Consider the following 15,461-nt stretch of genomic DNA (forward strand, 5'->3'; position numbering starts at 1 on the left):
TCACATCAGCATGTTCCTAACTCTTCTTTGTATATATATTTCGTTCATTTTAAAAAGAATGAGATATTTTAACTACATACGGAATTTAAGAAAATATATAAAAAAACATGTTTATAACTCTTATTTATATATATTCTCCTCGTTTTAAAATGAATGACATGATTTGACTTTGCACAGAGTTTAAAAAAATAAAGAAAACTTTTGAAACTTGAGCTCTTAAATTAAAATTGTAAAATGTACTAAAATACCCTTTAATTTTGTGGTCTTAACATGCTACATGGAAAATTAGAATTTAAGTATTGCTAAAAAATAAAACGATCATTTGTTTTTTAGCAGACTAAAAAGATTAGTGAGTCATTCGTTTTAAAAGTAGAAAGTATATAATTGTTTTTTCTTTATAGTGCTCAGTTCTCAATAAACATTTAATGAATAGAAACAACATAGTAAATTATACATTCTCATTCTCATTATTATTATTATTATTATTATTATTATTATTATTATTATTATTATTATTATTATTATTGTTGTTGTTGTTGTTTCTGACAATAAATGTGGGTTTCATTTTTAGACGGTGGAAGTATATATAATTGTTTCTTCTTTAAACATTTAATGAATAGAAACAACATAGTAAATTACACATTCTTATTACGGTATTATTTCGCAATAAATGTGAAACGAGCTACGCTAAGTTTTGAGGGAGTAGATCATGCCAAACATTTTTTTCTATAAGCCATTTATGAAATGGGCTAGTTATTAAACTTCCAGCTGAAGAATTCAACAAATTCTCCTTATAAATAACATCTCTTTGTAAACAATATTGGTCACCAATCTAATACAACACTCTTTAATTAACTTTCTATTAGCCATGCAAACTACAAGTTTCTCCCAATACAACATTCCATCGATTGCGTGGGTGTCACCTCCCCCTACAACCACCATACTCCATCATAAAATAACCCCATCGGGGAGTTTATCGCGGGTCCTCGCAGTGGCTTCACTCACAGCCACACCATCACGCCACCAGGTTACTCACTCAATGCCACCAGAAAAATTAGAAATATTTAAGAATTTAGAATCTTGGGTTTCCGAAAGCATCCTCCCCCTACGCAAGCCCGTACAGAACTGTTGGCAGCCCATAGAGTTTCTCCCTGACCCATCTCAAGGGCCCGATGAATTCGAGCAAGAGGTCCGGGCCCTAAGGCAGCGAGTTTTAGGGCTTTCGGATGAGTACTTTGTTTTGCTTGTGGGTAATATGTTAACAGAGGATGCTTTGCCTACCTATCAGACCGTGTTTAACACGTTTGATGGTGTACGCGATGAGACTGGTTGCAGCCCATGTCCGTGGGCAATTTGGACTCGGTCATGGTCAGCTGAGGAGAACCGACATGGTGATCTGCTAAGGACTTATCTTTATCTTTCAGGGAGAGTGGATATGTTGATGATTGAGAAGACACTGCAATATTCGATTGGAGCTGGAGCTGTAAGTGTTGTTCTGAGTACTTTTATAAAATTACTTAGTATAATGGACACGTATAAAAAATGGAAGGAATATTGATAGGTACCTAAAAATGGCAATATTGTTAAAGCAAACCGGGCATAAATAAAGATCATGCTAGATGAGAGTGTCAAATTGAGTTAAAATCTTTGTACCTTCTTCATTCTAGATAACCATTAAACAACTACGCCAATAGCCAAATCTATTTAAACTTTTGGCATTATTTTTTAAAAAATATTGTTTCAACATTTCTTAACCTGGTTAAAAGTAAACAAGTAATTGAGAAAGACCCTACTGGGATTAGACGATATTAGAACTATAATTCACTTGCCGTAATTATCAATTTATGGAAAATCATCTAAATTTATTGAGCCCTAATTATTTAACCATGTAATAATATAACTAGTCTTTGAATTTGGAATTAATGTTCTGTATGAAAAATCATACGTATGACTTTTTTAAGATTACAAATTATAAATATAAGTTGTTCATCATGTTTGAATGTTTGCATCTTAGGACATCGGAGCAGAGAACAATCCATATATGGGCTTTGTGTACACATCATTTCAAGAGCGAGCCACATTTTTGACGCATGGTAATATGGCTAAGCTAGCTAAAGAAGGTGGAGACCCCGTGCTAGCACGTATATGTGGTACAATTGCAGCAGATGAGAAGCGGCACGAGAAGGCTTACACAAGAATTATTGAGAAGTTGTTGGAAGTGGACCCAAACACGACTATGCTAGCCATCGGGAATATGATGAAGAAGAGAATTAGAATGCCATTGCATCTCATGTACGATGGGCAAGATCCGAATATATTTGAGCATTTTTCTGCCATTTCCGAAAGGCAGGGCGTTTACACATCTCGTGATTATGCCGAAATGTTGGATTTTTTCATAACACGATGGGAACTGGAAAAGCTTGAAGGCTTGACAAGCGAGGCAAGGCGTGCACAGGATTTTGTGTGCGGACTTCCATGCAAGGTTAGGAAGTTGGAAAATCGAGCCAAGAAATTAGAGTCCCGTCCCGTGAAGTTTAGTTGGATTTTTAACAAGCAAGTGCGAGTTTAGATATATTGATTTGTAATAAAGATTTAAAATAAATGCTTATCCTTTCAATTAAGTCTGCGAAACAGGTCGGACCGGGTCAACCCGGAACCGACCCATGTTATATTACTGGTTTGTGGGCCGGTCCGGTTCCGGACCTATTTTAACGGATCGGTCCGGTACTGGCCCAATAGTGTTTTTTTATAAAACAAACCGAGACTGGCCCATTATACTTACACCAGTCCAACCCGGTCCAAACCGGTCAAATCCGGTCAAACGTTAAAAAAAAAATTGAAATTAAAATTTTTTTTTCCAATATACACTATATATATCCACCTATATATATTTTAAATACGTTAAACAATATACACACAACATATATACACTATATATATACTACATTAGAAAACATGCACACATATGCACATATATACGGCTATACGTTAAATATACATACTACTTTATAGTGTATACAAAATATGTATACATATATACATACGATATAATATTTGTACTACTTTAAATAATATACATACAATATATGTACTACTTTAAATAATATACACACAACATATATACACTATATATTTACTACTTTAGAAAACATATACACATGTATACGTTTAATAAATAATTATATATACTATTTTAGAGTCTATAGAAAATATATAGACATATATATATATACGATACAATATATGTACTACTTTAAATAATATACATACAACATATGCACACTATATATATACTTCTTTAGAAAACATATACACATGTATACGTTAAATATATACTACTTTAGAGTCTATAGAAAATATATACACATATATACGTACCATACAATATATGTACTACTTTAACTAATATACATACACCATATATACACTATATATATACTACTTTAATTAGAAAACATATACACATGTATACGTTAAATATATACTACTTTATAGTGTACTGTGTATACAATATATACACATATAACATATAGTCATATATACACTACCTATTGTACTACTTTAAAAATATATACACATTAAATATATACTATTTTAATATATAAAAAATATATAGACGTATATTTAGAATATTTACTACTTAAAATATCACTTGAAAGTTGAAACGATATACATACAACCTATATATACTATATGTATACATTAAATATATATAATTTAGAGACTATAGAAAATATGATACTTAATATAATAATACTTGAGGTTTTGAACTTAACAGAATTGTTTTTTTCATTATGTGTATATATGTTTGTTATGTTTAATTGTCTATTACTTAGTGTAAAGTTTGATAGTAAATTAGTAATTTATTAAAACTAAGTATTTAATTAAAACTAGAAATTTAATTTAAATGAAAAAAATTACAAAGTAACAAGTGAATGAATGTTGTATTTTATTGATTGCAAAATGATCCAAAATTTATAACTTACATGAATGAAAAATCTACAAATTTTACATCATTTTTTTCAACTCATCCATGTTAATATTAACGGAAACTGGCATAGGATAGTCAAAATCAATGGGGACAAAACCATGCATAAGACTTGGTTATGTTGAGTTCTCCCTTGAAGTCATAATTTCTTTAAGATTTAATTCGACTTTCGGCTCCACCTCCATTCGTTGATTTCTCCATTCTGCTCTAATCCAATCTCTAAGGCAAACTAGAACATTCATAGCATTGCTCCCCAATTAGTGTCGGTTGTCTTCAAGCTGTTGTTGTCTCTGACTAAAAACACTCTCCGATGCAACAGTTGACATTGAAACATTCAATATATCTCTAACTAATCTTGAAAGCATAGAATGTTGTCTTTCATTATTCTTCCACCAATCCAATGCGTTGATCCGTCGTCTTTGGTCCTCTATCGGCGTTTGAAGATAATACTTAAGCTCTTCCCGAGAACTTACTGTGTAAGTTCCCGCCTCAACACTGTTTCAAACCTTTAAATTATAAAAGTTATCAGGAAAATCACTATGTGCTGGCCTTTTAGAAGATGATGGCTCTTCGGGAGGATGAGGAGCGACAGTTGGAGTGATATTTGTTGTTACAACTACATCAAGTAAATCAACATAATGGTTATATAATTTTTCTATGTAAATGTTCGCATCACTCATAGCCGTAAACAAATCTAGTTGTTCTTCATCTTCAGCATTCATCTCTAAGTTAGAATAAATAAGAGAACTAAAGTGGCATATAGTATGATATTTCGTACATGGATTTAGTATAGCACCAACCAAGTAAATAGGAGAAATCGAAAAAAAATATTTTTTAAATTTAGCAAACATAGCACTAACAGTATCTTTGTAACCTTCTTTATTCTTATATTCCTTGAGCAAAGCAGAAATATCGGCTATATATGCTAAAATATTACAAACAGTGGGATAATAAGCACCGAAAAATTCAACCGTAGCTATATAATTTTTTTTTCAAAAACTTAACAAGATGATCAATTACAGCCCAATCAGAATCATGTAGCATACATTCAGCCAAATCAACAAATGAATCACAATATTGGTTAAAAGTCAATGTAATAAAAACTCTATAAGCATGACAAGTTTTTAAATAATCATACGTAGCATTTCATCTAGTATCACATTCTTCAGGAATAAATATCGGTCTAAGTCCATTTTGTTCACATTTAACTTTAAATTCCCTCACTCTTTTATTTTTGATTATTTCCTTGAATAAATTCACCAACAAGCCGGATCTTTTCAATATAAAGCTCACTAAATTCAAGATCATCTCTTACAATTAAATTATATATATGACAAGCACACTTAACATGAAATATTTCAAGTAACAATGGAGAGAGTTCAGCTTTTAACTTTTTAATAGCAGTCTTTATCAAAAGCAATACATAAGACTTTTTTTTCAACACCATAAAATTTTGCAACTTTACTAATAGATTTAGAAATAAATTCTCTGGTATGTCTACGATCTTCATCATATAAAAATGCTAGAATACATTTTTACATAACAAAATTACTATCTATCCAGTGACAAGTAATGGTTCAATAATTATTTTTATTAACAGCACGACCAAGATTAGAAGTTAGAGCCATTCTACTTTAAATTTTTTAACAATGTAGATAAATAATAAACATATTGTGAATGAAGTCTAAGAATATCGGCCCGACAAACATTTATATGAATACCATTAAATATAGGATTATAAATTGATTGAATATAATGAATAAAAGCATCCGAAGAAGGAAAAGTGAAAGACCAACAACCCACAACTACCATTTTTGCTATTTTTCCCAGTCCCTCAATTTATTATAATTCTTAATTAACTGACCGGTTGTTGGATTCAATCTAGTTTGTAATGGCCCACCAACAGCCTTACCATCTTTTGCAATACATAACTCTCTAGCGTGATTCTCTCTTAAATGTCTCATTAACGAACCCGTACCCCTTGATTGCCTTCTCTTTTATGATCATATACTTGTTGACAAATATTGCATTGCACCTTAGTCTGTCCTTCTAAAGATGTAAAAAATTCCCATGCAATACTAGTTTTTCTATGAGTTTTAGGGACAGCGGGAGGATGGAGAGGAAGATTAATCGATTCAGATCAAACATTAGCATTTTCTACTGTGGGTATCTCACCAATATTTTCATCATCTTCATCTAAATTAATCGCATCTACTTCATTTTCTTCTTTTATACCGTAATTTTCCTGAGCTTCTAAATAATCCATATCATAAGCACTTACACCTACTCCTTTTTAAAAAATTTGACTAAGAGGTACCAGAGATACACAGATATATCTACTACTTAAACTATCTCTACAACTACTAATTCGCCTTTTACTACCACTACTATTGTAACGCCTCAAAAACGGGTCCCGGGATATCACACGGTGCTTAGGGTCACAAGTAACCCCAAGCTAACCCTTCTACTGGCAAACTCATAAGCAACTGAATAAAATACATAAATTTGTACAATATTAGCGGAAGATGACTCTTTTCTGAATCTGATCAATACAAAACTGAATTCACATGATTATAACTCTGCTTTTACAAAGAAAATTAAAACTGAATACATTAACTCTACTGACTGTTTATGAAGCCTCTACTAATACTAACTATAGATATCAAGGACACGGCCCCAACTATCACTAATCAATCTATAAGAATAAGAAAGTAAAGAACAATAATAAATCTAATTGAAGTCCCCGAAATAGGAGGACTCATCATTTGCTGGCTGGAATCTGCAACTGTCTGATTTTGACTGCACACACTACAACTTGTAGCTACATTATGAGATAATCTAGCACATAGACATATATGTGGATCAACACTTTGAGGATGTACTAAGTATATAGGGATGCAATGCAATAAGTAAACAATATCATCAATCTTTATCGAAAATCTACATGCTAATATAAATGACTCACATAGCTTGAGTAAAAGCTGAAATCTGAATCTCATAAATCAAGTATAATGAAGCATATAGTACAAATCTCATGAGTCATTCTATTTAATTCTAAAATCTATATTCTCCATCTTATTCTCAAAACGTGAAGGCTAAAGGAATGCTTTCAAACTCATACTTTTATCTCATGGAGAGTAAAACTTCTTTGAAACTCAAGGACTCAAGACTTTTTTAAACTTTAAGACTTGGGAACTCCGTGACTATTGGAATTACATAACTTTGGACACTCGGGAGTTTCTTCTAACCGACATAAGCCATGTGAGCTACATGGAGTCCATAGTCTCGTCCTCCTAAGGAAGAAACCTCACGTTAGGGAGACACGTCATACTCTTTACGGGGAGTCTAACCTTAACTCAGAGATCACTATCTTGGCCTCGGGCCCATAAATCTCAGTCCTACGGTGGCACGTAGTTCTAAGGTATAAGACCTCAAAATCATACCCAACTCAGTGATAAATACTATTCCCATACTCATCTCAAAACTCTTAGGAAATCCACCTCAAATAAGTCAAGGGTCTTTGCTGAAGACCAAAATATATTACTATTTGCTTTAATGGAGCATCAATGTGGATTCCAACTCTATTAGGAACAAAAAGGTCAAATATTTCTCAATAATCTCAAAGTACTCAAAACATAGGTGCTTATAGCATAGAAATTAATAAAACTGCAATTCTCAAGTAGGGCTAAGTGGCCCATAGTTCAATCTCAAATTAAGACTCATCACTTGTACTTAGGACTCAAAGTGTAAAGCTTTAATGCATCAAAATCATATTTAAACTTCATGCTCAACCTTCATCTTAAAAATCTTACAATCATCTCAAACAAGATTTTAGAAAAATAACTCATAATATGAATCTCATGATTTCAACATCTCAAAATTCATGCTTTGATAACAAAACATTCATAATCATCTTAAAATTTGGAAAATTCAGAAATAGGCACGGAAATATAAACAAAATCATGTAATTCAACTTTTAAACCATGAAAAATCACATAATCTTGCAAATAATGGTAATGGGTATAAACCCTAACTTGATGTTCATGAAAAGAAGTTTTTGGGCACAAGAACGCAAGGATTGTTCTTGTTCAAACCCCACATACCTTAGATTGATAAACTTGGATGAATAACTTGCTTGCGAGATGTTATTAGAACTCTTGAATGAGGGTTATTGGAATTCTTGCTCTAAGAACTTGGAATCTTGACTTAAGTTGGAGAATTGATGGAGAAATCTTAAGTTTTTTGGAGGAGAAGTTTTATGAACTAGGGTTTTTAGTTGAGGGATTTTGAGAAAAAAGGTATATGATGCTTGTAATGACCTTAATTCAGGTGTTTGGATGATTTAAGTGGCCTGGAAAAAGTCCAAAATATCCTTGTTAACTTCTGAACTTAACTAGAAAAATATAACTGGGAGCCCGATTTTATGGGCCACCGCGACGCGTCATTATCGCGGTGGCTCACTGGAAATTGACGAATGGGAATCTGAGTGTCACCGCGATGCGAAGCCATCGCGTTGTCCCATTGGTTGGGACCTGAAACTTCAGTGCGACACGCCACAATCGCACTAGGCTACAGAAAATTGACAATTGGGATATTACTCCTCTCCGCGATGTGCTAAGGGTCGAATGACGGTGTTTTATGGCAGGAACTTCAATTAGCTATAACTTCTTGTCCGGTTATCAAATTTGGGAAAATATTATATCGTTGGAAAGATAATTTAATTTCCCATACGATAAAAAGTCAAAATTAGGAGATTTCTATATGATTTAAATATAACTCACTTTGGAAGTCATTCGTCAATATTATAGAGACGAAATTAGGCTTAAGGAAAGTTTGGGGTATTACAATATCTTCCCCTTGGGAACATTCATCTCGAATATGGCTAGCTAGGTTAAGAATACAGAGGAAAAATGAGGGTGCATAGTTGAAATAACTTGCTAAACTAATTCTACCTCATTCTAAACCTTTGAGTACTTCTGTGAGTGCATGAACTTATACTAAGAATAAATATATAGCTGAATCTTTGATTAGAAAGGAGCTGAATGAAGAAAGACTATTACCTTCAACTACACTTGTCTTTACTTATCGTAAGGAGTTGGCTCATGCTGAGAGTTTAGAACTTGCTTGATGTGCTCATGGTGCGATTGTACTTTTAGATTGCGAAGTGATAGTTTATGCAGGCATAAATCATGAGAAAATGAGGCTAAGATTACATAATGGGTTTTACACTGTCTGAGCTGGAACACTTAGAAAACAAAGATTGTTCCTTGAATACTTACGCACTGAATCATGACTAGATATCCAAATTCTGAAACTGATGCCTGATACATATACTGAGCTGAATTCGCAATTTTTCATGGGTGCGAACAACTATTTACTGGAATGGCCGTACTTATGAAACTTCAGGTAGTAAGACCAGAATAGTTTGAAAAATGGAATACTATAGAAATCTATCCGTATAATTATTAAACTGGACTGCTAGCTATCTAAACTGAATCATACTAGATACTTATACTCAAGTGGAGGATTTCATCAACACCTTCCTAGGGAGTTCTAATGATATAAGGGAGCAAAGAGCTTTGGGCATGATCTGAAAAAGGCATCTGAATAAAAGATTACAATATTTCTACAACTCTATAGCTTAGAAAATAAACCCTTTAAATCATAGACTGAGATAGAATTTCTGTGCCTTAGGCAACTCAACACCTTACTAGCAATCTTAGACATACTTCTAAAATATTTTCTCAACTATTTCTTTCCCTTAAAGACCATACTCATTGATTTATCTTCTAATTCTCACATGACCATTGATATTTCCATCTACTCATGTCTAAACTGAACTAAATTCCCTCACCATCTTTAAGCCAAACCCACCATCACAGGATACACCACATAACACTGTAATACTAGTCTGAACCATAATTTAACACACCCTGCACTTCACAACTTCTCATCTTATGAAAAATTCTCATTACCACCCCAACAACCATATTCAACCTCATACTAGACATTTACTAACGTGCAGTGCATTCATTTAGATATATAAAAACATGATGTTAAAGCCTACTTCTATAACCGCATATGCACTTCTAAACACACTCCCATAAAACACCCTTGTCACAACCTACAAACCTCTATTAATAGAAAATTTCATGCACCACTCTTAAGAAGACATACATAACATATTCTGAATTGACCAGTTATATACAAAAACTTCACTCAATATTTATTCAGACTCATAGAATTACATAAAGCAAGCATACGACTATCTTCCCCAACATGACATATTTTCTCTCTCTTATCTACACAACTTCTCATCATCACTATTTTTGACCTAAAGAAAAGGTCACTGAAAGGTTAGAACACGAGGACCTGTTAGTGAAGAACAAAACTAATAATACAAACACACAAGACAAGTAAAAGACTCCTACACCTAGACTCAAGAACAAATCTCGGCCAAGAACACAATTTCGGCCAAGACAACCAAAATGGATAGATTGCAATTTTTCTGAAGTTTTCAGCTTTTCAAATTTTTATTTTATTTTATAACAAGCAAGCCCAAGATTGATCTTGTAGGAACAAGATCAAGCCATGCTCTGATACCAAATGATACGTAAAAAACAAGGGAATACAAAATCACACCCCAAAATAGTCCATAAATCACAACAAATCATGGACCAAATGGGGACCTCTCTTGGATTCACTATCTAGAACAAGGAAGAAGAGGATACAAGGTGTTAATACACCAAAAAAGCCGGACAACAACAAGTTTAGCAACACAAGATGAAGATCTACAATATTACAATAGCAACAAGAACAAATGGATTACATTAACAACACATGAAGCCGAGACTAAAACAAGATACAAGATAGATAGTTAGACAAGTGTTGATATAGTCTTAAAAACCCAAGAGCATATTACAATCTTGGACCTTTAACACTTCACACAACAAACACCTAACTCTTACAATTGACACAAGAGAGGCGTCCACCACTCAAGTACCAACGTATTAAGCAAAATGCAACACATAAGAGAATCCACCCTTATGTTATGCCCTAGTTTTGGTTGTGGAATCTCTCTCTCTAAGAGGAGTGTTATTTCTTCAACATTCATAAAAAACTACCAACTAAAACCCTACAATGTTCAATTTATATTACATTAAAAAATAAAATACAAAAGACTAAAAGACCTTTTAATGAAAAAGGCTCCAAAAATAGCCCATGGAGTGTGCTTGGGACGGTTTTGGGCCTCTTTCACACTTACACTTATGCACTCTTTAGGTGGTCTTCAAAATACTCAAAAAGTGTCCATGATCGTGATTGTACTTGTATCAGAATATTTTGAAGTAACTTTCTCTTTCAGGAAGAACTCTAGGAAGATATTCAAGGAACACATCTGGAAATTCGCTTACTACTAAAGCTGACTTAAGATTTGGAGTCTCTGATCCAGAGTCTTTAACTCGAACAAGATGGTAGACACACCCCATGGATATCATTTTTCTCGCTCTAAGGGATGAAACAAGTTGACCTCTAAAATATTAAAGCACTACCCTTCTATTTAAGAACTGGTTCTTTTGAAAATTGAAAATGAACAACTCTATTTCTACAATCAACTGAAGCATAGCATGAGTGGAGCCAATCCATTTTAAGAATGACATCAAAATTAGTTATCTCTAACTCCACAAGATCAACCAAAGTGACTTTCTGGGATATTGTGATCGAATATTTCCTGGATACCTTCTTGGCTACAATAGAGACACCTACTGGGGTAGACACTAAGAAGAATTCTATTAAGGTTTCAAGGCTGACTCCGAAGTTGATAGCTATTTAAGGGATGACAAAAGAAAGAGAATCCCCAGAATCTAACAATGCATAAAGATGTAAATAAAAGACCTACAATGCACCAATAACCATATCAGGAGAATTTTCCTAATCCCACCGGGACTGAAGTGCATAAAGCCAATTCTGATGCTGACCGCTAGTAGTACTAGAAGTAGCGCCTTGCTGAGTCGGGTGACCTACTGGAGCAAACAATTGAGGGGACTGGCCTTGATGGAGCACATCCCCCCTTCCGAGCAACCACTTTAAACTCCCAAATCCAATGGTCTGTCTTACCACACCCAAAATATACATCATTGCCAGCCTTACACTCTTTTAGACAATTCCTTCTACACTTGTGGCAAAGAAGATTCATCCGAGCATTTTTGCACTACCCTGAGATTAAGACCCTAGCTCCCTCTCCCTATTATCATTTCTAAATTTGGGAATTGGTGCACTAGCTGAAGGCAAAGATGGAGTTGAAGATTTCTGACAAAATTGAGAATGGTTACCATCCTCTAACCTTGGATGAGAAAAATTAAAGCTACCTATTCTATCCTAATTGTTCTCTTTTCTCTCTCAGCAGCTTTCTCCCCTTCAATCTGCTGAGCATGGACCATAAGCCTAGACAAGTCCATCTTCTTAGTCAACATCATGGTCCTACACTCTTTTGCCACACTATCAGACACCCCAAACATAAATTTTCTTATCGTAGACCTGCTATCAGCTACTACATGAGGATCATACCTAGCTAGCTAAGTAAACGTGAGGGAATACTCTTCCACACTCATGTTGCCATGTTTTAGATTAATAAACTCTAACACCTTAGCCTCCCTTAGCTCCAAGGAAAAGAATTTATCTAAGAAGGCAGTAGCAAACTACTCTCATTCAATAGGTCCTGCATCTGCGGCTCTATCCCCTTTCCACTATTTAAACCAAGTATGGGCTATATCCTGCTTCTGGTAAGTAGCCAATTTAGCACTCTCACTAAAAGTCACCCCCAAAATGTCTGTTCCTACTGCACCATGTCTAGGAATTCCTGTGGATCCTATTCGGACTTGGATCCCAGAAATAAAAGAGGATTCATTTGGGTAAAGTCCCTAATCCTGGATACGGTAGTATTAGCAACTGGGTTGGCCTAAACAATATCTGGATGAACATTTTGAGCCTCGTGGAATTAGCTAGAGTAGTGAATGCAGCTCTGGACTCTGTATGGGAAACATACTCATTCAGGGGATCTCCCTGAACGGGCACAGGTATTGTCTGATTTCCATTTCTTCTTTCATTAGTATTTCTAGGAGGCATGTTATATAAACGGAAAGGAAATTAGATTAGAAGGATATTTTAAATTGAAATCATGCTCAATCACACGATATGAATACTGAAAGAAGGGGAAACTCTTCCTAAAACATCTCATAGCCTCTTGTCCATAAGTGTGTCATGCTTCACACCCATGAATAAGACTCTACTTAACGCGGCTTTCAAACTCCCTAGGATACTTTAAAACCTTAGGCTCTGATACTAAGTTTGTAATGCCCCGAGAGTACACCTTGGATGCCACACGATGCCTACAACCCAAAAGGACCACAAGCTATCCCATGTTGGTACCTACTGTGAGCACTGAATAAAATAGCAAAGAACATCTGTGAAAAACAAAGCTTAATACGTCATTAGGTTTTAAGACATATCAAAAATTTATGAATCATAAGTTTGAAAATAGCTGCTTGAAAGTAATAATATAAAGACTACCAATAACAAATGATAATTAAATGACTGACTGAAAGTATCCAAAAGCCTCTACTAACTGACTGTGGAGTTGATGAGATAAGCCCCCACTAACTCCGACTGACTACTGAACAGAACATACTGAATTAAATATTATGGTCCTCGGAATATAAGGACTCACCACTGCTTCTACCGTGGGTACGCTGAGAGGTCTAGGTGCGTTCGAAAGCCTGAGCATTCAACCCTATGATATGAGACATCATAACACAAAAAAATAAGTATGTGGTCAGTACTTTGAATGTACTGGTATGCTAAATGGGATTGGGTTGTTATGCATGGGTTTATATGCATGAGCAATAATTGACTTTATAAGTAGCATGAGGTATTGAGTAAGAATACATGGAATCTGTAAACACTGATAATGTGCGACCAAACATAAAATATGTTCTGACATAATCTGTAAACTAAATCACTGAATACTGATAACTGGATAGTTGATATCTATATGCTATGGTCAAAAAAACTGAATCTGATTACTAAGCTAAATACTGGATAGCTACAAAATATTGTGCACATCTAAAAAGGTAAAAAAATAGAGTAAAGCATTTGGTAGCCCTCTGAACTATGATCAAATTCCCTATGACACACTGCAATTTCATAGGAGTTCTATTAGCCTCTAAACTCAATTTAAGTGTATTTTTGTCATCCTTTTTAGGCCCCATTTTATGTAATAAAGGTGTCATGTCAGCACAAAAGGGTGACAAAAATATGCTAAAATTGAGTTCAGGAGGATAATAGGACCCATGTGAAGTTGGAATGTGTCGTAACAACTTTGGCCATAGTTCGAGGGGGTAGTAGATGCATATCTCAAAAAAAAAAATCTAGTATGTACCTAAAATATATTCATAATAATTAACTATCTATTGACAATAAATCCGAACAAGGGAAAAAATATCTAGTATGTACCTAAAATATATTCACAATAATTGACTAAATATTCACAATGAATCCCAACACCTACCCTCCACCCCCCCTCAAGTTGGAAGTGTGGAAGAGACCCCCAACTTACCAAGATGTTGATGATGCAAAGGCCCCATCAATGACTTAGTGAATATATCTACGGGCTGGAAAGAAGATTTACTTATAATAGTGAGATTAATCCTACAAGGTACTGTTGATGGATGAAGTGATAGTCATTTTCGACATGCTTCATCCGTTCATGAAATATGATATTTTTTCTAATATGAATGGCGACAAGGTTTCCCGAATGAAAAGGTACTGGTATAAGAATTGGGATGATGATATTTTCGATAAGGTGAATCACCTAGGTAACATCAGCTGCGACCCTCCCCATAGAGCAATACTTAGCTTCAGCTGAGCAAATAGATATGAAAGTTTTTTCTTTGATTTCTATGAAATAGGAAAGGAACCAAGAAAAATATAATACCGACTTACTAATTTTCGTGAATCTGTACAGGTACCCCAGTCGGAATCACAAAATGCTATCATTCAAAATAAGCGAAAGCATATATGAATATATTTAAACCTGAATCAATGAGCTGATAGAGATGCACTCGCAATGTAGCTTTAAAATAAGGTTCAAGCCTTCATAAATTGACTAAAATGCTGCATTGTGAATGACAAATCAAGCCTTATATGTGTTAAATAATTGATTTTACTCAATAAATGCCTATAAAGTAGGATCTTGAATAGGAATTCCTCAATTATCCGGTAGTTTGACACTCTAATCCAAAGGGAGAGAAACATGAGATAAATGAAGAGTATCAAATTCTTTCAATAAATATAGTGTAAATTTTTTTTGCAAAATAAGTATCCATGTAGATTCTCAAACGACCTCCATGCCAAGAAAAAAAATCAAAGGACAAAGATCCTTGATTTTGAACTCCTTGTCTAAAAAAAAATTTAAAAC

General features: G+C 34.2%; 1 protein-coding gene and 1 long non-coding RNA gene across 2 annotated transcripts; one reads left to right on the top strand and one right to left on the bottom strand.

Moving 5' to 3' along the window:
• Positions 1-755: 755 nt before the first annotated feature.
• Positions 756-2,621, top strand: LOC107873041 (stearoyl-[acyl-carrier-protein] 9-desaturase 1, chloroplastic). The gene is made up of 2 exons (XM_016719747.2): positions 756-1,483; positions 2,015-2,621. The coding sequence occupies exons 1-2, from the start codon at positions 869-871 to the stop codon at positions 2,567-2,569; spliced, it is 1,170 nt and encodes a 389-aa protein (XP_016575233.2). The 5' UTR covers positions 756-868; the 3' UTR covers positions 2,570-2,621.
• A 4,029-nt stretch (positions 2,622-6,650) lies between these two features.
• On the bottom strand, positions 6,651-15,155 carry LOC124899734. The gene is made up of 3 exons (XR_007057260.1): positions 15,078-15,155; positions 13,713-13,775; positions 6,651-6,826 (listed from the first exon to the last, which is right to left on the bottom strand). It is a non-coding gene; the product is annotated as an uncharacterized LOC124899734 (long non-coding RNA).
• Positions 15,156-15,461: the final 306 nt, after the last annotated feature.

This window comes from Capsicum annuum, chromosome 6 (genome assembly GCF_002878395.1).
Source record: "Capsicum annuum cultivar UCD-10X-F1 chromosome 6, UCD10Xv1.1, whole genome shotgun sequence".
In the NCBI taxonomy this organism is placed as follows: domain Eukaryota; kingdom Viridiplantae; phylum Streptophyta; class Magnoliopsida; order Solanales; family Solanaceae; genus Capsicum; species Capsicum annuum.